Source organism: Macaca mulatta, chromosome 2 (assembly GCF_049350105.2).
Source record: "Macaca mulatta isolate MMU2019108-1 chromosome 2, T2T-MMU8v2.0, whole genome shotgun sequence".
NCBI lineage: Eukaryota > Metazoa > Chordata > Mammalia > Primates > Cercopithecidae > Macaca > Macaca mulatta.
Genome location: NC_133407.1, coordinates 157,781,792 through 157,807,254, shown reverse-complemented (window position 1 = coordinate 157,807,254; position 25,463 = coordinate 157,781,792). Strand labels below are relative to the sequence as shown.

The 25,463-nt window shown below is 39.8% G+C and overlaps 1 protein-coding gene and 1 non-coding gene across 9 annotated transcripts in view; both read right to left on the bottom strand.

The window, feature by feature from the left end:
* ALDH1L1 (aldehyde dehydrogenase 1 family member L1) overlaps nucleotides 1-25,235 on the bottom strand; it is an 80,945-nt gene extending 55,710 nt beyond the window's left edge. For 3 of the 8 annotated variants that reach the window (XR_013413430.1, XR_013413429.1, XM_077990978.1), the window contains exons 1-2: nucleotides 25,121-25,231; nucleotides 1,733-1,882 (exon numbers count right to left, since the gene is read on the bottom strand). Coding sequence is in view for 6 of the 8 variants with exons in the window: in XM_077990978.1 (XP_077847104.1) it covers nucleotides 1,733-1,859 (127 nt within the window). In the remaining 2 variants the exon portion in view is untranslated. 8 annotated transcript variants of the gene reach the window in all.
* On the bottom strand, nucleotides 1,171-1,334 carry LOC114676610 (U1 spliceosomal RNA). The gene has a single exon (XR_003727659.2). It is a non-coding gene; the product is annotated as a U1 spliceosomal RNA (small nuclear RNA).
* Nucleotides 25,236-25,463: the final 228 nt, after the last annotated feature.

The following is a 25,463-nucleotide window of genomic DNA, read 5'->3' as shown; positions in this document are numbered from 1 at the left end:
TCCTGTCCAGTGAGCCTCCCCCAGCCCAGCTTCTTCATCCCAGCCACAGTTGTTCCTTCCCAGAGCAATGGCTAAATCAGTTTTTCCATCATCCGTAGAACTAGCCTCAATATGCACACACCCCACACCCCACCCTGGGCCCAGATACAGCCTGGAGGGCCCCTCCTCTGCCCCATCACCAGCACACCCTCCTCACAGCTCTGGATTACAGGCCCAAGCTCCTAAGTTTTTGTAGTTAAAGCTTCCTCCTTTATCTTAGCCTTAGAGTGGGCAGCTGCTTCCTGCAGTCACTGTCCCTGATAACTTCCAGCTCTCTGCCTTCCACTCTTCAATACCCAAGGAACACTTCTTTGTATTCAGTTCTCTGTTAGAGCCTCTGGTGTGATGTTTGGGCCCTGATGGGACTGGCCCTCCTCTCCGGCCTCCTCTGTCACTCTGTCCTGGTGTCTGGTGGTTTTGAGAGAGGGTGGGATGTGATGTCAGCAGATTGGACTGCACTTGCAAAAGCTGTCCAACAGTGACTAATGAAATACTGCTGCAGGACACCTGAGATCAAGGTCAAGTAGGAGTCCCAGCCAGGTCTGGTCTGGGTCCAGGGTCAGCAGCTGGGATCAGTGGTCACTTAGTGGCTGGGTGTAAGGTCCAGACTGTGGTGGGGTCAGGGTATGTCATGGGTCACTGGTGGTCAGGTCCAAGACTGAACCCTGGCTGGCATTGGGTGTTGGGTGTTGGAGCTGATTTTAGGGCCAGGCTGCAGCTTCCCCATTGAGGGAGGCTGGCTGTTCCTTAAGAAACCACACCTCTGTGCCTGGCCAGGCCTACAAGCCCCCTTTCCTAATCCTGGCCTTCTATCCTTAAGCCCTGCCCCACAGTCTGTCTCCATCAGGCCTGAGAAGGACCAGTCAGTGTTCCTAGAGGGTCTGTTCATCCAAGCTGAGGCCCCTGCATCCTGTCTGCTGAGGTTCCCAGCTCAAAGGCAGTGGCCCAGACCCGTGATTCTCAAACTGTGCTTCTCCTAGTACCAGAGACACCAGTATCTCCCAGGAACTTGTCCCAGGTTAAAAATTTCACCTGATTCTGACTTTTCCACCTCATTCTGAATCACAAACTCCCAGGGTGGGCTCAGTACTCTCTGTGGTTTTGTTCTTTTCTTTAAAAAAATTAAAATGCCAGGGGAGAGTGCAAATGCAGTTCCCCATAACCACAAATTACACAGTCAAGTTCCCCACATTTGGGGAAATTGCAGGGATCAGCACATCCAGAGTACAATGGAGAAGCCTCACCCTGGGAAAACCGCCTTTGTGATCATGGTCTGTCCTCTGCCAGGTAAGCAGAGTACTGTGTGTTTTGACGGCAGCCCCAGCAATGGTGATGCCGCGCATGCCCACCTTTCAGAACATGGAGCTCCAGTTCAGAACATGGAGCCCTTCCCAAGCATGGGTGCTGGGTCAGAGAAGCTCTGTGTGGGACCTGGGACCAGGCTGGGCTTCTCTACAGCCCTTCTCCAGGACCCTAAAGCCACCCCATGATCAGGTGGGGAGGGCATCTTCACTTTATTCCAGAAAAGCCCAGCAGCCTGTTGGCACTGGAGCAGGATTCAAGGTAGACCACTTACCCAGCCAGAGCACAGGCCCTGCAGACTTCTGCTCCCAACCTCCCACCCACTGCTTCTCCTATGCCTGGACGGGCAGGCCGCCCTCCATCGGCTTCCCTGCTCCGTCGGCTCACTCACCCAGGGGGTCGGCCTTCCCATCCTTATCTGGAACAGTGAACACACCCACCACTTCGTGGCCCTCCTTCCTCAGGTGGCCGTAAACTTCCTGGCCAAACAGGCTCTGTCCAATCACTGCAATCTTCATGGTAGCAGGAGGGTTGGAAGGACCTGGGGAAGGAATAAAGCAGCAATTAGACAGAGATTGCTGGTCTCAGAGAAGCCAGCCCTGGTTTAAGACGGGGCAGTTCATGGCACCTGGCCTGCTCTACCCCAATTCCCTCTGTGGCTCTGTGGGTGGCAGGCCACTGAGGGGAGACTGCCACTGTAAGAGAGACCAGATGAAACATGTACCCACGACCCAATGGATCCCTAATGTCAGAATATTCAGTGCCACAGCGGGTGAGCTGGATATGGATTGTAGAATTAGGGGATTCCCTTTTGAAACCTTCCAAACTGGCGTGGAATGTTGGGTGTCAAGATGTTTGAGATGTATTTGAGCATATTCCAGTAACTAACCAGTTCTATGGCCTTGGTCAAGTCACCTTGGTAAAGTCACATTTGTTCATGAGAAAGATGCCACATCTCTCAAATGGCTTTCAGTCTACAAATTAGGCTTATTCCTCTGAGCCAGGAGCCACAAAAGGAGCAAGGGGAGTCCCTACCGAAGAGGCTGTCCAGCTGAGCTGTAACAGAAAAGGGGCCTGGGTGGGCAGGCCTGAGGATGAAGGTGGTGAAGGTGGTGAAAAACGGGGTTCCACTAAGGAAGATGTGTGGAATGAAGCCTAGCTAATCATGCATATTCTCCAAAGATTGGTCATTCATTCACCTCACGCATATCTATAAAACCTAAACTATTATTCACTTAATACATTTCTTTAACTTGTCCGTTTACCAAAATAAGTTTTTTTTTAGAAAATTTTATTAATGTATACTTCATATATACATAAAGTACACAAATCATAGATGTGTAGCTCAATGAATTTCACAAACTGAACACACCACTGTCATCACCACCAGAAAGAGAAAAACTCCAGGAGCCCCTTGAGCCTCTTCTACTCACTACACTCACCAAGAATCATGGGACTTCTAACAGCATCAAATGGTTTTGCCTGATATATGTATATGTATCCCCTTTATATGTATTCATCTTACATAAACGGAATCATACAGTGTTTTGCAGATTTTCTCCCTCAACTTTATCTTTGTGGTTGCATGTAGTCGTAGTGAGTTTATTCTCATTGCTGCAGAAGTGGATGACCTGCAGTTCGTTTATTCATTCTACTGTTAAAGGAATTTGGGTAGTTACCAGTTTGAAGGTATTACAAATAGGATGCTACAGAGATTCTTGCATATGGTCTTCATGGTACATATGTACACATCTCTGTCAGGTATGTACTTAGGGAGGAATTCCTGGGTCATAGGTGTGAAAATTTCCAGCTTTAACAGATGCTGCCAGTTTTCCATAGTGGTTGTACCAGTTTCCACTTCCATGTGCTCTCCATCTTGGTTTGTGTCTTCATTTTAGCTCTTTTCCTAACATAAAATACAACTGTCTCTTTGGGGTTTAATTTGCAATTCCCTGATAACCAATGAAGTTGTTCGCCTTTTCCTATGTTTCTTGGCCATTTGTATATCCTTTTGTGGGAATCAGCTCTTCAAATCTTTTGTCTGTGTGGTTTTATTCTTATTGAAAGGGAGTTTTTTGTTTTGTTTTTCTGTTTTGTTTTTGAATCATCTAGATTATGAGTTCTTTGTCAGATATGTGTATGGAAAACATCTTCCCTAATTCTGTGGTTTGCCTTTTACATCCTCGTATGATGTCTTTTGATGAACAGACGTTCTTAAACTTAATATAGTACATTTTATCAAACATTTCCTTTATGTTTAGTGGTTCTTGTATTCTATTTAAAAAATCTTTGCCTACTCCAAGTTCATGAAGATGTTCTTCTTGTCGTTCAAGGTCTTTATTGTTTTGCCTTTTACATTAGATGTGCAATCCCTCTGGAACTGATTTTTCCATACAATGTAATGTAGAAGTCCAGAATTTTTTTTCCATATGGATATAAAATTAACCCAGCACTAGTTACTGAAAAGAAGTTTCTTCATTGAAAAGGATTATACATGTATACATCTATCTTTGAACCTTTGGTCAGTTTGTCTATCTTTGCATTTAGTATAGCTTAAAAATGTCTTTTGTTGTCGTAGTGAAGATACATAACCTGAAGTTTTATTGTAGCTGACCTACCTAGTAGTTGTGAAGTGGTATTTCATTGTGGTTTTGATTTGTATTTTGCTATTGAATCATGATGTTAAACATCTTTTCATGTGCTTTTGGCCATTTGTATACCTTCTTTGGAGAAATGTTTATTTGAGTTCTTTGACCCATTTTAAAAATTGGTTTGTTTGTCTTTTTTGTTGCTAGCATGTAGAAATACAACTGATTTTGTACATTGACGTTGTATTAAACAGCACCTTAATTTCTTCACGTATAAATTTTCATACTGTGTAGATTCTTTGTGATTTTCTAAGTATATAATCATGTTATGATGTTGGTTTTATTTCTTTCTTTCCAATTCTGAAGTCTTTCATTTCATTTACTTCCTTATTGCACTTGCCAATATTGAATACAGATGGTGATAGTAGTTCCTGTTTCATTCCTGTGACCTTGGGAAGAAACCATTCAATATTTGACCATTGGTTAGCTTTGGGAAATTTTGGTAGATAGACTAACATATTATGAAAGTTGTCTTATTAATATATTTCTGGTTGCCAATCATGACAGGGAGTTGACTTTTACCAAATGTTCTTCCTGTAGGTCATGAGATTTTTATTTTATTGTGGTGGATCATAGTGATTGATTTTTAAATGTTAAGCCACCTTTGCATTCTTGGAATGAATACCACTTGATCATGATATATTACCTTTTTATATATCTTTAAATTTGAAGAGCTGGTATTTTGTTTGTTTTTTAATCTACGCTTGTAAGCAATATTGACGTGAACCAGTCCCAGTGGCTCATGACTGCAACCCCAGCACATTAGGAGGCTGATGTGGGCAGATTGCTAGAGGCCAGGAGTTCAAGACCAGCCTGGGCAACATAGTGAGACCCCAATCTCTACAAAAACTACAGAAAAAAAAATAGCTGGACATGGTAGTACATGCCTGTAGTCCCAGCTACTTGGGAGGCTGAGGCAGGAGAATCACTTGAGTCTGGGAGGTCGAGGCTGGAGTGAGCTGAGACTCCACCACTGCACTCCAGCCTGGGCAACAGAGTGAGACTATGTCTCAAAAAAAAAAAAATAAAATAAAATAAAAAAAGGCAAGGCGGGGCGGGGCGGGGCAGAGCAGGGTGAGGCAAAAAGAAAAGAAAAGAAGAAAAGAAATATTGATGTGTCAAATACTTCCTTGTAACAAATGTCCTATTCAGGTTTTGGTGTAGTTTTCTTTTTCTTTCAACTTTTATTTTAGAAACAGGGGGTGCAGGTGCAGGTTTGATATATGAATATATGGCACCCAGGTAGCAAGCACAGTACCCAACAGAGTTTTTTCAACCCATTCCCCTACCCACTCTACCGGTCTGCAGTGTCTGTTGTTCCCATTTTATGTGCATGTATGCTCAATGTTGAGCTCCCACTTGTAAGTGAGAACATGCAGTATCTGGTTTTCTGTTTCTGCCTTAATTCACTTAAGATTACAGCCTCTAGTCTACCCATGTTGCTACAAAAGACATGCTTTCACTCTTTTATTATGGTTGTGTAATATTCCATGGTGTATATGTACCACATTTTATTTTTCCAATCCACCATTGTTGGGCACCTAAGTTGATTCCCTGTCGCTGCTGTTGTGAATAGTCCAACAACAAACGTATGAGTGCATGTGTTTTTTTCATATAATGATCTATTTTCCTCTGAGTATATACCCAGTAATGGGATTTCTGGGATGGATGGTAGTTCTAAGTTCTTTAAGAAATCTCTAAACTTTTCTTTAAGAAACTTCCACAGTGGCTGAACTAATTTACATTCCCACTAACCGTGTATAAGCGTTCTGTTTTCTCTATAGCCTCACCAGGACTGTTGTTCATTGACTTTTTAGTAATAGCCATTCTGACCAGTGTAAGATGGTATCTCATTGTGATTTTGATTTGCATTTCTCTAATGATTAGTGATGAGGAACATTTTAATATTTTTGTTGGCTGCTTATATATCTTTTTTTGGGAAGTGGCTGCTCATGTCCTTTGCCCATTTTTTAATGGGGTTATTTGTTTTTTGCTTGTGGATTTGTTTAAAATTCTTATACATTCTGGATATTAGACCTTTGCATGATGTGTAGTTTGCAAATATTTTCTCCCATTCTGTAGACTGTCTACTCTATTGATAGTTCTTTTGCTGTACAGAAGCTCTGTATTTTAATTAGGTCTCACTTGTCAATCTTTGTTTTTGTTGCAATTGCTTTTGGGGACTTAGCCAAAAATTCTTTGCCAAGGCTGATGTCAAGAAGGGTATTTCTTAGGTTTTCTTCTAGGATTTTTATAGTTTGAGGTCTTACATTTAAACCTTTAATACATCTTGAGTTAATTTTAGTATATGGCAAAAGAGTCCAGTTTCATTCTTCTGCATATGGCCAGCCAGCTATCCTAGCATCATTTATTGACTAGGGAGTCCTTTCCCTGTTGCTTGTTTTTGTGGGCCTTGTCAAAGATCAGTTGGTTGTAAGTGTGTGGCTTTATTTTGGAGTTTTCCATTCTGTTCCATTGGTCTATGTGTCTGTTTTTGTACCAGTATCATGCTGTTATGGTTACTATGACCTGATAAAATAGTTTGAAGTCAGGGCGTGTGATGCCTCCAGCTTTCTTATTTTTCCTTAGGATTGCTTTGGCTATTCAGGCTTTTTATTGATTCCATGTGAATTTTAGAATAGTTTTTTCTAATTCTGTGAAGAACGATGCTGGTAGTTTCATATGAATAGCATTGAATCTGTAAATTGCCTCAGACTTTATGGACATTTTAACAATATTGAGTCTTCCAATCCATAAGCATGGAATGTTTTTCCATTTATTTGTGTAATCTCTGATTTCTTTCAGCAGTGTTTTGTAGTTCTCCCTGTAAATATCTTTCACCTCCTCAATTGGCTGTATTCATAGGTATTTCACTTTATTTGTGGCTACTGTAAATGGGATTGTGTACCTGATTTGATTCTCAGCCTGGACATTATTGGTGTACAGAAATGCTACTGATTTTTGTACTTGATTTTGTATCCTGAAGTCTTACTAAAATAGTTTATCAGTTCTAGCAGCCTTTTGGTGGAGTCTTTAAGCTTTTCTAGGTTTAGAATGATATTGTTGGTGAAGAGTTAGTTTGACTTCTTCTTTTCCTATTTGGATGCCTTTTATTTATTCCTCTTGCCTGATTGCTCTGGCTAGGACTTCCAGTATTATGTTGAATGTGAGTGGTGAGAGTGGGCATCCTTGTCTTGTTCTAATTCTTAGGGGAATGGTTCCAGCTTTTGCCTGTTCAGCATGATATTGGTTTTGGGTTTGTCATAGATGACTCTTATTATTTTGAGGTATATTCCTTTGATGCCTCATCTGTTGAGGATTTTTATCATGAAGAGATGCTGGATTTTCTCCAAAGCTTTTTCTGTAACTATTGAGATGATCATATAGTTTTTGCTTTTAATTCTGTTTATGTGGCAAATCACATTTATTGATTTGTGTATGTTAAACCAGCCTTGCATCCCAAGAATAAAGCCCACTTAAGCATAGTATATTAACTTTTTGATGTGCTGCTGGATTTGGTTTGCTAGTATTTTGTTGAGGATTTTTGTGTCTATGTTCATCGGGGATATTGGCCTGAAGTTTTCTTTTTTTGTTATGTCTCTGCCAGATTTTGGTATTAGGCTGATTCTGGCTTCACAGAATGAGTTAGGTAGGATCTCCTTTTCAATTTTTTGGTAATACTTTCAATAGGATTGGTGTCATTACTTCTTTGTATGTCTGGTAGAATTCAGTATGAATCTGTCTGGCCCTGAGCTTTCCTTGATTGGTAGTTTTTCTCATTACTGATTCAGTTTTGGAGTTCAATATTGGTCTATTACAGCATTTCAATCTTTTCCTGCTTCAGTCTTGGGAGATTGTGTGTTTCCGGGAATTTATCAATTTCCTCTAAATTTTCTCATTTGTGTCCATATATTTGTTCACAGTATTCTCTAAAAATCTTTTCTAATTTCTGTGGATTGGTTGTAATGTCATCTTTGCCATTTCTGATTATACTTACTTGGATCTTCTCTTTTTGTATATTAATGTAGCTAGTGGTCTATTGATCTTGTTTATTTTTATTTTTTTGAAAAACCAACTCTTGGTTTCATTGATCTTTTGTGTGGATTTTTGCATCTTAATTTCATTCAGTTCTCTAATTTTCACTTCTTTTCTTTGACTGGTTTTGGGGTTGGTTTGTTCTGTTTTTCTAGTTCCTTTAGGTGAAGTTAGTTTGTTAATTTGAGATCTTTCTATTTTCTTGATGAAGCCATTTAGTGCTATAAACTTTCCTCTTAACACTGCTTTAGCTGCATCTCAGAGATTCTGGCAAAAGGTTCCCCATATTCAAGGTTTCTTCTACTTTAAACCCCACCCCTCCTCCTTCTCCACTGGTTCAAAAACTACTCCAACCAATGAAACCTCCTCTGCCATTCTCCCTCTCCGGGAAGTGGCCAGGGTAAAAGGTATTGCTCACATTCATGTCCCCTTCTCCATGTCTGATTTGTGGCAGATCGAACAGCTTCTGGGATCTTTCTCTAAAAATCCCTCTCATTATTGCAGGGAATTCCTGTACATAACTCAATCCTTTAATTTAACTTGGCATAACATTTATATAATTCCAACCTCCACCCTTACCCTTAATAAAAAAGAGCACTCAGCTTAATTAAAATGGATATCCAAGAAAATATATTCCAAAGACCTTTATGTTTTTCTCTTCATAAATCTGGTTTTCCTGAAAAAAGTTTTTTTCTCAGTCAAAATTTCATTTCTCCACTGTGTCTTGCCACTTTTAATGCATGCATAAAAAACCCTAAAATAACTTCTAGTAGCCTGGAACTCCCTGGGAAAACAGAAAAGGTGCCACAAATCCCATTTTGGGAAAAATCTCTGTTTTCCTTATGGACCGCCTGAAATTAAAGGTGAATAAGTACCTCTCAAAAATCTGTCTTGTATTCCAGCTATGCTTGTTTTTTAGGCCCTGAAAATTGTTTTCCCAGCCCTGTTCTTAAAGGGCCTCATTCGGAGGCCAATAATCCAACTAAAAAAATTAGCAAATGTAAATCTTATAACTACTGGATCTTCTTCTGGTTGTCTGTGTGGCTATATATGTGTTACGAGTGCAGTATCTATTAAAAGGAGCTCTGAGTAATTAAGTGGCCTAAGAAAAATAAGCGATTAAATGCATTTTATTTATTTATTTATTGAGACGGAGTCTTGCTCTGTCACCAGGCTGAAGTGCAATGGCGCAATCTTGGCTCACTGCAACCTCTGCCTCCCGGGTTCAAGCGATTCTCCTTCCTCAGCCTCCCGAGTGGCTGGTACTACAGGTGCGCACCACCACCCTCAGCTAATTTTTGTATTTTTAGTGGAGACGGGGTTTCACCATGTTGGTCAGGGTGGTCACAATCTCCTGATCTCCTGACTTCGTGTCTGTCTGCCTCAGCCTCCCAAAGTGCTGGGATTACAGGTGTGAGCCACCATGCCCAGCCTAAATCAAATATTTTTAAGGAAAATGTTAAGCAAAGTAATACTGTGTATATTGCCATTTTACTTTATTACTCTGTTAAAGCAAAATTGTGGGTTTTTTATTATGTGTGCATGCTTTTGTTAGATGTCCTACCTAGCTGTGCTAAGATATACTAGTACTATTTATGGTTTAAGTTTTAATTCTTAGGTATTTCTCCAGCTCTGACATTGTTTTCCAAAGACATGCTAAACTGTATTGCACAGTTCAAAATTTAATTACTTAAGGGATCAATCTAGGTATTGTTCTTGGTCTTTAATAGCAGAACATGTATATTATCACTATATTAATTTTTTTTTTTCTGAGACAGAGTTTCACTCTTGTTGCCCAGGCTGGAGTGCAATGGCACGATCTTGGCTCAATGCAACCTCTGTCTCCCAGGTTCAAGCAATTCTCCTGCCTCAGCCTCTCGAGTAGCTGGAATTACAGGCACATACCACCACGCCTGGCTAATTTTTTGTATTTTTAGTAGAAATGGGGTTTCACCATGTTAGCCAGGCTGGTCTGGAACTCCTGACCTCAGGTGATCTGCCCCCCTTGGCCTCCCAAAGTGCTGGGATTACGGGCGTGAGCCAACATATCTGGACTCACTATATTAATTTTTAAAGACTTTTCTTTGACATTTAAAACTGTGACAACAGATACTCACATTTAATGTTTATAGAAACTGAACAATGTCTTTATTAATAATTTTATTATAAAATTTCATAAACCATGTTTTTCAAATTAAATTTATATCACATCCAGCTTCCTCAAAATACTAGTAGTTAAGTATGTCAATATACTAAATAAATCATCCACTTGTACCCATAGAGAAAATTTAATGTTACTGCCCTTTACAGTGAAAAAAAAACTTTCGTTTTAAAAATTAAATTAAAAAATGTTACATAAGTTGGCAATTTAGTAGTGTATACACTAGCATTAGTTTATACACCTCTTTTGCCACTGAGGAATTCAAGTTAAAATGTCCCTCAGTCATATAGCTCTAAAATATATCTTTCATTCATAATTTCTGCTCAATTAAATAGTTTGAGTCATTTTCATTTATACTATAAAACAAAAGCAAACTAGTCCAGTTTAATTTTTTATACTTAAAATATTGCATTTTCTAGATATGAGTCACTCAGATTAGTATCTACGTAGGTTCAGTCAAATCCAACCATAAATTCAAGTTATTATACTCTATAACTCTATAAAATACATAGAAGTATTATTACTTTGCCTTTATAACAAAACCCAAGAGTTTGTTTCAATTTATAAATTCAGCATTTAAACAAAAAGATTTTAGTTCCCAAATTTCTAAAAAAATGACAAAACAATAAGGAAAAAAGGAACCAGGGCTTAGTACCACATATTTTTCTCTTGGGGTTGTAAGGTAGTCTCCTTCTTTTCAGAACACTTTATTATATTTCACTTATAGACCTGATTTTCTGTGTCAAAGTATAATTCTCATGCTGAAGCTGTAACCTAAAAAGGCAAAAAAACCGTTGTCTTCATTGTACAGACATATTAATCGCTTTAACAAGATAATAAGCGAACAAAATTTAGAATGCAAGCTAAGTAAGAATACTGTCTCTATAAACATGTCCCTAAGATAAACCACAATTGGCAGCTAATTTACGTGTCTAGAAAATCTCAGTTCCCACCAGTAAAAATATCTGCAGTGGCTAGTGCACCTTAAGAAAAATCTGGCATACTAAATAAATAATGTTCATGTGGGAGCCAGAAGCTGGGTAAGCCTTGCCTTTAGACTACTCTGTGACTACAAAAATAAAGCCAGCACTTTTAAAACTAGTAAGCCTTCACTTGTCAGTATCATAAAGAGTATTGCCCAACTAAACTTTGTTCCCCCCTGTTCATTAGTTACTTATTTCTACCTAAGCACTCACCTTGCGATTTTACCGAAGTGTTTAAAATAGAAAAAAACAGCATTATATTTCAGAGCTACTTTGCCCAAATTACAAAATGTGTCAGTGCTTTTAGTTTCAAGTCACACACAAAAAAACTTAACACGTTTTACATTAAAGTGAAAAATTGCTAAAAGTTACCATTATAACATGTAATTAAAACTGCTAAACATGGATTTGCATGCAAGGTGTATAAAAACAGTAAAAAGTGTTTTTAGTTAAAAATTATAAAAAGGCATAAAAATGTATACATTTTGCTGAAGAATAATAAATTGTCTTAAAATTAAATAAAATAAAGTGAAAGGTTAAAACAAATTGTAAAAACATTGTAAAAATTAATTCTGCAAAGAAAACTCTGTGTGTAAACACATGAACTAAACTCAAAAGGGTATTATATGTTTTTTTCTTCTGTAAATTAAACACTAAAATAAAAGCACCACAACTTTTCTTAAAATGCTAATCTACTCTTTAGCAAAACTTGTCAAGGGTTATAATGGGTATATAAAAATCTCACTTCATGGTCAAACTCATTAAAATTAAATAAAATTATCTATAAGGTTTCATTAAAATTAAAGTTAATAATAGCAAACTAATGAAAGGGTGAAATTTAACTTTCTCTCTTAAACAAAATTTTCATGTAATACCAAAGGCTAATAAATGGTTTTTGCTTTTCCAGATTGTTATCTCATTATTTTAGCAAAACAAAACAAAACAAACAGGAAAAAAAAAAACTTATGGTAATCTAAAATTCTATTTCATAATATCAAGGGTTTTACATTTTAAACATATTTAACAGCCTTCCCCAAATCAAACTTTAGTCTCGAGGTTGTCTTTCCTGACCCCTGGCTTTTCGGTGCTGCACAAAACCCCTAAACCATCCAAAAAGAGGTAAACAGAATTATTTAGCAACATAAAGTTTCCAAAATAATGTCTAATAGGTTATATTTTAAGGAATAATGTTAACATATGTTCCAAAACTGTATGGGATGTCTAAGGTTCTTATGTCTAAATATGTGCTATTAATCACAATTAAAGTTGTTATGTTGGGTTACTGTATTTTTTTTTTTTTTTTTTTTTTGAGACGGAGTCTCGTTCTGTCGCCTAGGCTGGAGTGCAGTGGCTGGATCTCAGCTCACTGCAAGCTCCACTTCCCGGGTTTAGGCCATTCTCCTGCCTCAGCCTCCCGAGTAGCTGGGACTATAGGCACTCGCCACCTCACCCGGCTAGTTTTTTGTATTTTTTTAGTAGAGACGGGGTTTCACCATGTTAGCCAGGATGGTCTCGATCTCCTGACCTCGTGATCCACCCGTCTCAGCCTCCCAAAGTGCTGGGATTACAGGCTTGAGCCACCGCGCCCGGCCCAGGGTTACTGTAAACCACAAAAATAACCAAATTTCTTTGTCAATTGTGTTTCTAACTGTATCCAAGCTAGACATTTTGTTATTTACAGACAATTTTTATTTTGGTTTAATTATCTTCAAAACATGGTTTATATTCAAGCTGTGAAACCTTAACAAGTGCTCTCAAAGGCAGGTTTCTCACAACCGCAACAATACAACAACAACAAACAAAACATACAGAACTCATAAAAAGCTAAAATGTTTGTAAATATCAAGCAAAATAAAAGTGAATAAAATGCACTAAACTAATAAAAAACAAAAACAAGTTTTTACCTTTTCCTTAGAATGCTACTAATCTTTATCTTATTTTTCAGAGTCAAGAAAACTGGTCTTAAGCTAGCTACAGCCTTTAACAACTAAGTAAAGTATACTCCTGTAAATAGTATTTAAAGTGTGTTTTTTTCTCTTTGCCTAGTTCCTCTAGAATTTAAAAACTAGTTATAAGTGTTCTTTTTTTATTTTTTAAATTTTTTATTATACTTTAAGTTCTAGAGTATAAGTGTTTTTAAATGACAACACTATAGTTTGCATCAGTGCTGTAAGAATCTATTTTCTTTTGTAACAGAATACAATTGGAAAAACTGGTTATTTTATCAAGGCTTTGACTGGAATGGTGTGCTCTCCTCTAAGGAATCAAACTTAACTTATAAAGCCAATGAAACCCTTGGAAAACTGGACTCATAGTTTGTGTGCACGGTCCCCATACAGGGTTTCTGACCTGTGGCAAGTAAAGAATGTCACTTTCTGACAGGCCAGGAACCCCAAGTTATCTTAAAACCTCAAAAGAAAAGGAATTCACCCAACTCATAAGTATTTAATGGTACAAATCCATGGCTGGTTTGGCTTTAATAATTCTTATCTCAAATTCCTTCTATATAACAAAGTTCCATCAAAGCCGATTTAAAAGGCCTGTGTAGCAAATAATTATTCTTGCTGCACTATATACAAATAATTAAGCCAAGTATAATAAAGCAAACCAGTCCTACCATAAATTGTCTTTTAATAAAAATAGGAGACTGAAAAGTAAAAATTATGTTCCAAAAACTATAGCATACTTGTTGCTAAATTCTAGTCTTGCCTAAAGTTTTTCAATTTTTATTATCTTCTACAGTTTAAATTATATCTGTTACAGAAATCAACTCCTGGATACATCACACTCAAGTCAAAGCCTAAAGAGCTGGGAAAGCAACCCCTAGTAGCCCAGAAAAACGTCCTATTAATGTTAAAAAAAAAAAAAAAGAAAAAAAAAAAAGAAAAAAGAAATCTTAAGCTAAAAATCATAAAAGTTAAGTAACTAGTAAAAATTACTCCTCTTACTCAGTCTCAACCCTACCTCACCAAATACTTTTTCTTGTTTCTACCTCTCCTTTTAAGCCAACTATTAAAACCTTTTTTAATGAAAATTATTTACTATGACATGCTCGCGGGAATGGCTGTACTATTTGCAGTAGCACTGTGTACCCTCAGAGTGGAATACTGGACAGAGAATCTCAGTTACTGTAGCATTCTGCTTAATTATTATCCTCATAGCAGGAATAACAGTTACTAACAAAAAATAACACATGGGTCTTTCCAAACATGCACCTCTGCCTGTCATTAAAAGAAAAAACAAATAGTTGCTTCTGTCACAGGCCTAATAAAAAACGCTGCTGAAAAGCCTAGGACTAATGTTTTTACTCTGTTTAATTAACCTTTTTCAAAAATTTTTAACCGACAGAATCACGGCCATTTCGCAGACAACTACTCCAAAACACCTACAAATGGTGTTGCTCCTGCAGTCAATCCAAGACCAAAACACTCTCCGCCCCACATCAGCAGGAAGTAGCCAGAAAGAACACGTCCCCCCTTGTCGTTTTATACCCACAGGGTCTGGAATGATAGAGCAGGAGCACTGTCATCTCAGACAAACAGCATCACTTTAAATTCCAGCTCCCTTTCTAGCCTCATGCGTTTCAAGGAAATCACTTCTCTTCTAACTACAAGCAGCCAGAAAGAGCTGACAGTAAAACACAGATAAGACAGCTGGGATGCAGAGGGAAGTCGGGGAGAAGTCTCCTGGGTAACTGCCAAGCTTCACCCTCATACAATGGGCCCCAGTAAAACAGTGGGCCTTAATAATAAGGAATAAGCACATTCCTTTTCCTTCAGGGGCACTAAGATAGGAAAGCTAAAAGCAGACTCTTGGCTGGGCGCGGCGATGGCTCATGCCTGTAATCCCAGCACTTTGGGAAGCTGAGGCAGGCGGATCACGAGGTCAGGAGATCGAGACCATCCTGGCTAACACGGTGAAACCCCGCCTCTACTAAAAATACGAAAAATTAGCCAGGTGTGGTGGCACATGCCTGTAGTCCCATCTACTCAGGAGGCTGAGGCAGGAGAATCACTTGAACCCTGGAGGCGGAGGTTGCAGTGAGCCGAGATGGCATCATTGCACTCCAGCCTGGTGACAGAGCAAGACTCTGTCTCAATAAATAAATAAGTAAAAGCAGGCTGGGGGACTATACCTGCACTGCAGGAAAAATGTATGAAAACAGGTAGACAACTCTCCCTCCCAGGTAAGCACAACCAAGAGACAAAGAAGCAGTCGAAGCCTCTGATAAACTCTCCCACCCTGAATCCTTAAAAGCTCTTAGTCTGTAAGAGAGTGTGCCTCTGACCTAACTCAGTCAGAAGCTCCTCTCAGGTTTATTTTCTCTAAAATAAATGTCTTAACTGGCAAGCCAGCTTTTGTATTTTTTTCCTCTTTCTTTAATTCTTACAGTTCTCACACTTAGAATTGGAGAAAAATCCCCTTCTGTTTTTGGCTGGAGGCAAGGAAAGCAGTCGTTTTTTTTTTTTTTTGCCTCAAGAAATCTACCCTCATAGAAACTATTATACCAGAACCTAAGTGAATGGACACCCAAGGCCTAACTAACCTAAGTGATGAGGAAAAACCCCAATCCAGCGCCTCTAGCCTTTCTCATCATCTAAAAGGGATAGGAATGAGAAACAGCTGTGAAGGCCACTGCCCAGGGGTGCAGGCTCACTGAAACACTAAGACCTAATTGTAGGACTGTAAAACACTTCCCCCAACCAAAACACCTTACCACTACATCCACAGAGCTCCAGTATAGTAAGGGGATTATGGATAAAAGAACTGCAAGCCAGAGCCTATTTAAGGAGTCTCTAGAAAAATCCAAAGACAGTAGGGTAGACAAAAACAAGATGAAGAAGAGAGAAAATTATATCCTCTGACATCCACAGCTATAGCAAATAGTAAGCACATTCTAACTCCTAGACAGGTAAATATCAAACTTCACACTAAAGGCCTATCTACCTCAGTACCTTTTACCCAATACATTATATCTGATTTTCCACAAAACAATTACAAGATATATAAAAGACAAAAACACAGTTTGCAAAGATGAAACAAGCACCTAAACCAGAATCAGATATGGAAGCAATGTTGAAATTTTCAGATGGAAAATTTTAAATGATAATTAAAATGCTAAGAGCTCTAATGGAAAATGTGGAGAACATGTAAGAACAAATTGGTCACGTAAGCAGAGAGATGGAAACTAAGAAAAACACAAAAAAATTCTAGAAATAAAAACCCTATGAGAAATGCAAAGAATGTCTTTAATAGGTTTATCAATAGACTGGATACAACTGAGGAAATAATCAATGAGATGGATGAAATATCAATAGAAACTTCCCAAACTGAAATACAAAGAGAAAAATAGAATAAAAAGGACAAAACAGAATATCCAAGAATGGTGGGACAATTGCAAAAGGTGTAAATCCTTGTAATAGGGATATGAGATGGAATAAAAAAAAAAAGAGAGGAACAGAAAAAGGAATAGTAAAAATATTTGAAGTGATAAAGACTGAGAATTTTCCAGAATTAAAGATAGACACCAAACCAAGATCCAGGCAGCTCAGAGGAAACCAAATAGGATAAAGATTATCTCCGACCCCAAAATCTATACTTAGGCATATCATATTCAAACTGCAAAAAATAGAAGACAAAGAGAAAATCTTCAGTGAAGCCAGGGAGAGGCAGGGCAGGACATACGTATAGAGGGAGAGAGATGAGGATTACATCATACTTCTCTTCATAAACCGTGTAATCAGGAATAGAATAGAAAGAAATATTTAAAGAATTGAAACATTCCATCAACTTAGAACTAACTAGATTCCATTTGTATGCAGTAAAATTGTCCTTCAAAACTGGAGGAGAAAGACTTCTCAAACAAAAATTGAATGAATTTGTCACCAGTACACTGCCTTACAAGATACGTTAAAAGAAGTTATTCAGAAGAAAAGGAAAATTGAACAAGTCAGAAACTCAGATCAACATACAAAAGAGTATTAGAAAGAAATAAAGGTGAAATAAATTTTTTTCTTATTCTTAAGCTGAGAGATAACAATTTGTTCAAAATAATAATTGCAACAATGTGTTCAGTGATTGCAGCTTATGGATAAGTGAAATGAATAACAGCAGTAATAATAAGGCATGGGAGGGAGGAATCAGGAATACTCCGCAATAGGGCCCTTACACTACCCATAAAGTGTACGGTGTTATTTGAAAGCAGACTTAAATTGTTTTAAGTGTATATTGCAAACTGTAAGTCAACCACTAAAAAAGCAACAACAAAAAAGTAAAATTGATATGCTAAGAGAGAAAAGAAAATGGAATCATATAAAATGCTCAGTTAAGATCAGAAAAGGCAGAAAAAAGTGTGGAAGAAAAAAGAAACAAAGGGCAAATAGAAAACAGTAATAAATATGGTAGATATTAATCCAACTATGTCAAAAATCACTTTAAATATCAATGGTCTAAATATACCAATTAAAACATGTGACTATCAGAATGAATAAAGAATCATGACCTAACTATATGTTGTCTACAAGAAACCCATTTCAACATAAAAACCAGATAGATTAAAAACAAAGGGATGGAGAAAGATATATCCTGCTACCACTAATCAAAAGAAATACGGAGTTGTTCTATTAACTTCAAATAAGGCAGACTTCAGAGAAAGGAAAATTATTAGGAATAAAGAGGAGCACTACACAATGGTAATGGGGTCAATTATCCCAGCAGACCTAATACTCCTTAACGTATATGTGCCTAACAACGGAGCGCTAAAATGTGTAAAGCAAAAACTGATAGAATTCTAAGGAGAAATAGATGAATCCACTATTATTACAGTTGGAGACATCAACACCTCTCTGTCAGTCCCCACCCATTTTTTTTTTGAGGCAGAGTTTCGCTCTTGTTGCCCAGGCTGGAGTGCAGTGGCGTGATCTTGGCTCACCGCAACCCCCACCTCTTGGGTTCAAGCAATTCTCCTGCCTCAGCCTCCCGAGTAGCTAGGATTACAGGCATGTGCCACCACACCCGGCTAATTTTGTATTTTTAGTAGAGACAGGGTTTCTCCATGTTTGTCAGGCTGGTCTCGAACTCCTGACCTCAGGTGATCTGCTCGCCTCAGCCTCCTAAAGTGCTGGGATTACAGGCATGAGCCACCACGCCTGGCCAGTCCCCACTAACTGATAGATCCAGCAGGTTGGAAATCAGTAAGGACATAGTTGAATTGAATAGCACCATCAATTAAGTGTATCTAATTGGCATTTATAGAATACCTCATCCAACAACAGCAGAATACACATTCTTCTCAAGCTCACATAGAATATTCATCAAGACAGACCACATTCTGTGCCATAAAACACACAACAACAAATATCAATTATTTCTATGATGGATCACAACAGAATCACTAGAAATCAATAACAGAAACAGCTCTGAAAAACATTTTAAAAATGGAAACTAAATGACACACTTCTAAACAACATGTAAACAGACCAAAGAATAAATCTCAAGAAAAAATTTAAAATATTTCAAACTAAATTAAAATGAAAATATAACATCAAAATTTATGGGATGCTGCTAAAGTAGTGTTTAGAGGGAAATTTAGAGCACTGAATGCATATATTATTAAAGAAGAAAGAGCTAAAAGCAAGCTTCCAAATTAGGAAACTAGAAAAAGAAGAGCAAATTAAATCCAAAATAAGCAGAAGAAAGGAAATAATAAAAATTACAGCAGGATCTGTGAAATTGAAAACACGTTGTCAATAGGGAAAATCAATAAAACCTAAAGCTGGTTCCTTGAAAAGATGAATAAAATTGATACACCTCTAGCCAGGTTAATTAAGAAGACAAAGAGAGAAGACTCAAATTACTAATATCAAAAATGAAAGAAGGGCCATCAATACTGATCCTATGGTCATTAAAAGGATAACAAAGTACTAGCATGAACAACTCTATATCAACAAATTTGGTAAGTGAAATGAAATGAAACAATTCTTTGAAAGCGCAATGTTCCAAAACTCACAAAGAGAAATAGATAATCTGAATAGGCCTATACTGATTAAAGAACAGGAGCCTATAACCAGTAGCCTTCCAAAATAGAAAGCACTAGGGTTAATGAATATGACCAAACATTTAGGAAAGAAACTATGCCAATTCTCTATGATCTCTTTCAAAAAATAGAAGTAGAGGAAATTCTCTAATTCTCTCTGGCCAGAATTACCATAGTACCAAAACCAGAAACATGTCAAGAAAGGAAACAAACAGACCAATATTTATCATAAACAAAGACGTTAAAATCCTCAAAAAAATCAGCAATTAAATCCAACAATGTTTAAAAAGAATTATGCATAACACCACATGGGATTTATTCTAGGTTAAACATTTGAAAATCAATTAATGTAACCCATCACATGAATAGGCTAAGGAAGAATTATATGATCACATCAATAGATCCAGAAAATGCATTTGACAAAAATCTAACATCCATTTATGAAAAGAGCTTTCAGCAAACTAGTAATAAATGGAAACTTAACTTGATAAAGAAGATCTATGAAAAACCTACAGCTAACATCATACTTAATGGAGAGAAATTGGAAGATTTTCCCCTAAGATCAGAAATAAGGCAAGGATGTTCCCTTTCACCTTTCCTATTCAACATTATACTGGAAGTCCTGGCTAATGTAATTAGAAAAGAAAAGAAAATGAAAAGTCTGTAGATTGAAAAGGAAGAAATAAATTGTCCTTGTTCTCAAAAAACGTAATTGGCTATGTGGAAAATGCCAACAAAGCAACAGAAAACTGGAAATACTAAGTTATTCTACCAAAGTTGCTGGATGTAAAGTTATGGTTAATATATAAAAATCTATTACTTTCTTTCTTTCTTTTTTTTTTTTTTTTTTTTTGAGACGGAGACTCGCTCTGTCGCCCGGGCTAGAGTGCAGTGGCCGGACCTCAGCTCACTGCAAGCTCCGCCTCCCGGGTTTAGGCTGCCTCAGCCTCCGGAGTAGCTGGGACTACAAGCGCCCGCCTAGTTTTTTGTATTTTTTTAGTAGAGACGGGGTTTCACCGTGTTAGCCAGGATGGTCTCGATCTCCTGACCTCGTGATCCGCCCGCCTCGGCCTCCCAAAGTGCTGAGATTACAGACTTGAGCCACCGCTATTACTTTCTTATATACTGGCAATAAACAACTGGAATTTGAGATTAAAAACACAAAACCATTTACATTAGCACCAAAAAGTGAATTACTTATACATAAATCTAAAATATATCAGGATCTATGTGAGAATAACCATAACTGATGAAAACATAAAAATATGTATAAATAAATGAAGCGATATTACATGTTCATGGATAGGGAAACTCAATACTGTCCAGATGTCAGTTCTTTCCAACTTTATCTATAGATTCAATGCAATCCCAATCAAAACCCGAGCAGTTATTTGTGGATCAACAAACTGATTCTCAAGTTTATATGGAGAGACAAAAGACCTGGAATAGTAAACACGATATTGAAGGAGAACAAAGTTACAGGACTGATACTGCCTGTCCCCAATACTTTACTATAAAGCTACAGTAATCAAGACAGTGTGGTATTGGCAAAATAATAGCCAGATAGATCAATGGAACAGAATAGAGAGCTCAGAAGTAAACTCATATCAATACAGTCAACTGATCTTTGACAAAGAGACAAAGGCAAGACAATGGAGAAAATCTGCATTGCACAAAAATCACACCAAAAATCTGCTGATGTTTATAGCATCTTTATTTGTAACTGCCAAAACTTGGATTTGACTTTTTAGATACAACAACAGCACACTTCATGGAGGAAAAAAAATGGTACATTAGACTTCATTAAAATTTAAAACTTCTGCTCTGCAAAAGACACTGTTAAGAGAATGCAAAGACAAGCCATGGTTGGGGAGAAAAGACATCTGTTAAAGCACTTATCCAAAATATACAAAGAACTTTTAAAACTCAACAGTAAAACAAACAACCCAATTTTAAGATGGGCAAAGTAAATTAACAGACACCTCACAAAAGAAGATATACAGATGGCAGATAAGCATTTAAAAAGATGCTCAACACTGTAAGTCATTATAGATTGCAAATTAAAATATAACAATGAGACACCACTATACGCACATTAGAAGACTTAAATTCAGAGCACTGACAACAAATGCTGACAAGGCTGTGGAGCAACAGGAACTCTCATTTATTACTGGTAGAAAAGAAAAATGATGCCACCACTATGGAAAAAGATTTGGTAGTTTCTTATAACCCCAAACATACTTTTACCATATGATCCATCAATTGCTCTTGACATTTACTCAAATGAGAAGAAAACTAATGTCCACACAAAAACATGCACACAGATGTTGATAGCAGCTTTATTTGCTGCTAAAACTTGGAAGCAACCAAGATATCCTTTAGTACATGAACAGAGAAATAAACTGTGGTACATTCACATCCATACAACAGAGTGTAAGTCAGTGATCAAAAGAAATGAATTATCAAGTCACAGAAAGACATGGAGGATGCTTAAATGCATTTTGCTAAGTGAAAGAAGCCAGTCTGGAAAGGCTACATACCATAAGATTCATACATACTACATGACATTCTAGAAAAGGCAAAACTACAAAGGCAGTAACCAGTGTTTGCCAGGGATAGGTAGTGGGGTTTGGCGGTGGATAGGTAGAGCATAGGAGAGTTTTAGGGCAGTGAAACTATTCTCTATGATACTGTGATGCTGGATACACATCATTATATGTTTGTCCAAAACCATAGAATGTACAGCACCAAGAGGGAATTCTAATGTAAATTATGGACTTTCATTAATAACATTGTATCAATATCGGCTCACCAAGTATAACAAAATTGGCCAGGCCTGGTGGCTCACACCTGTAATCCCAGCACTTTGGGAAGCCAAGGCGGTCTGATCATTTGAGGCCAGGAGTTCAAAACTAGCCTGGCTAACATGGTAAAACCCTGTCTCTACTATTATAAAAATACAATAATTAGTTGGGCATGGTGGTGCACCTGCAATCCCAGCTACTGGAGAGGCTGAGGCACAAGAATTGCTTGAACCTGGGAGGCAGAGACTACAGTGAGCTGAGATTGTGCCACTGCATTCCAGCCTAGGCAAGAGAGCAAGACTGTGTCAAAAAGAAAAAAAAAAAAGGTATAACAAAAATATCTCAATGCACGATTTTAAAAATAGGGGAGGCCAGGCCTAGTGGTTCATGCTTGTAATCCCAGCACTTTGGGAGGCCAAGGCAGAGGATCACTTGAGCCCTTGAGTTCAAGACCAGCCTGGGCAACAAAGTGAGACCCTGTCTCAAAAAAACAGAAAAAAAAAAAAAAAAATGAAAGGAAAAGAATAGAAAGAGAAATAGGAGGAAGTATGCAGGGAGGGACAGACTGAGAATATGGGAACTCCGCACTTCGTCCTCAATTTTTCTGTAAACCTAAAAGTGCTCTAAAAATGTCTATTAACTGAAATAAATGAATATTTTTTATATATAGAATATTTAATCTATAGTTCACATCTTACTCCAAAATGCAGTCCAATTGGGTTAAAAATTAATACTTGAAAATCGAATATAAGAAGAAAACATTAAATTATTAGAAAATATTGGTAAATATTGGATTATACAACCTGACACTGTCAAAACACCCCAACAAGTAACAAACCACAATAATTTTGTAAGGCTTAAGTTTGTGTGTGTATGTGTGTGCATGTGTGTGTTTATTTGCAGGGTAAAATCCTAGAAGAATTTACACTGAAATGTTGAAAGTCACTGGGTAAAGGGTTTTGGGTTTCAGAGGTTTTTGACGACTGTAATTATTTTGTTTTCTTAACAGAATGTTCTTTTTTATATTGCCATGATTACTTCTGAAAATAAATAAATAAATAAAAGAGTAGGTTGTTCCCCCCCTGCAGGGAGGCAGAGTCCAGGTGACCACCAAGGGGCTGTTGTCACAGTCCAAGGAAAGCGAGCATGACAGACACAGGAGTCTAGGGAGGGGCCTCAGTCAGGCTTGCCCTTTGGCCCCAGAAAGAGCAGGGGCCTCCAGGGAGAGGGGCTGGAAAGAGCCCAGAGAGCCCCTTGTGGGCCGTGTGGGCGGCCTCCAGGCCTCCGCCTCCTCCCCCCGTCATTGCTGCTCAGTGTCTTTTCACTTGGTGGTGTGGGGACACTGGGAGGCTTCCTGGGCCTCCCAACCCTCCTACCCAATTCCCAGCCCAGGCCTGGCTCTCCAGGACCCAGCTTCTAGTCCCTGTGAGGCTGGGCCACCCTGCAGGACGGCAGCTCTGGGCCCTCTGTTCTGGTGCTGGGGTCCTGGGGCCCACGAACGCAGCTCTAGCACCGAGCAGAGGCTCAGCCCAGAGGCCAGCATTCCGCTGCAAGGTGTCTCATTTCCCCGCTGCCCGTTGGAGGGCCCAAGGCCGACCCCTCTCCTGCACTCAGCCTTTTTGGTCTGGCACTTGGCAGGGAGGCCACTTTGTCCCTTGGGGGTCATGCTCCACCCGCTTTCTCTCCCACAGCCCTCGGAACAGGCAACAGGACCCGTCCAGAGACCTGGCCCTCTGGACCTTAGGCTTCAGGCCAACCCTGAGTAAATCCATCTTTGAGCCTCAGTCTCCTTTCCTCTATAAGGGACGCCACACCATTGTCTCCCCCCATGGCCGTGAGAGTTAACGCTAACAAGAACACAGCAGTTGGCGGGGAGTGACGGCTCACGCCTATAACCCCAGCACTTTGGGAGGCTGATCACGAGGTCAAGCGATCAAGACCAACCTGGCCAACATGGTAAAACCTTGTCTCTGCCAAAAATACAAAAATTAGCTGGGTGTGGTGGCACTTGCCTGTAGTCCCAGCTACTCTAGAGGCTGAGGCAGGAGAATCACTTGAACCCGGGAGGCGGAGGTTGTAGTAAGCCGAGATCGTGCCACTGCTCTCCAGCCTGGGCGACAGAGCGAGACTCTGTCACAAACCAACAAACAAACAAACAGCAGCCAACATTCTCCGAGGGTTTCCTAGGGCCAGGCACGGGGCAACCTCATGTAATTCTCATGTAACCTTGGGAGGCAGGCACTATTGTTCATTGCCCCTCCGATTTTAGAGACAAGAAACTAAGATCCAGAACACAAGAAACTTGCCCAAGGTCAAGGAGAAGTGGAGGCGTGGGGAGGAAGCAAAGTCACGGGACACCAGTGCCCAAGCCTCCAAGTCTGAGACTCCTGATTAAATTCCGTCTCCGTCTGCACTTTGGGAAGATTCTTTCCTCTCCTAGGCAAGTGCCCGCGGGGCCTGAGCTCTCGATAGCGGGGCCCCAGGAGCCACGTTGTGGGGTCTGCTATCCGGCCTCCCTCTGCACACGACCTCCCACTTGAGCGCAGTGGCTGGAGCTGGGACTACAGCTCAGCCCCTGAGCGCGCACGTCGACCCCTCCAATCACAAGAGGCCCTCGTGCCAGGCCCCCAGATTTGGCCAATCAGGGAAGACGTTTCCCTGTCCCAGCATGGGGTCGAGGGACCCAGGAAACAGGTAGTCCCCAGTCACAAATCATCGTGTCACCTTCGGCTGGTCCCTGTCTCTTATCGAACCTCAGTTTTCTCTTCCATAAGCCGGACCAGTAGTGCCCACCCCACAGGATGGCGCCGGCTCCGTAAGGGCCCTACCACCGCGGCCGGCCAGATCCTCGGCGGGCCAGTCCTGGCGCTGCAATCCTTTAGCCTGATGACCCCTGGCCAGGTTCAGGCTCAACTGCTCCAAAGAACTCCGGACCCGTACCCCGAGCCCGGCGTCCCAGCGGCGAAGTTTATGGGCCCCGCAGGAGCACTTGCGGTGAGAACCGAGTCCTGGAGCCCTCGGAGCCCCCGGAGCCCCCGGAGCCCCCGGAGCCGCAGCCAGGGCAGCCTCCCTTCCGCCGGGCGTCCGGCGCTTTCGAGAGAGCAGAAACTCACCGCGCGCAGGAGTTGGTGCGGGCGTCGCCGGCAGGTTAGACTTCTGTGAGCCGCAGCCCCGAAACTGGGGTTGGTGCCGACCCGTCCTGGTAGCCAGGAGGTGGGACCGGTCCCCGCCAGTCCGCGAGCTCTGGTTAAGGCCGGAGCCCGTGAGGGGAGGGGCGCGGGGCGGGCTGAGAGTCAGCCGAGTGGGGGCGGCGCTCACTGGTGGTGGGACTGTGGCGGGAGCTCTGCGCACCCTCTCCGGGCGGGTCTATAAATGCCATGTAAAAGCCTACGCCGCAGGGGCCTGCGCTCCTTCCCGCTTAGGTCAAGAAGACTTGCTGTGGACCCTTTTAGAAAT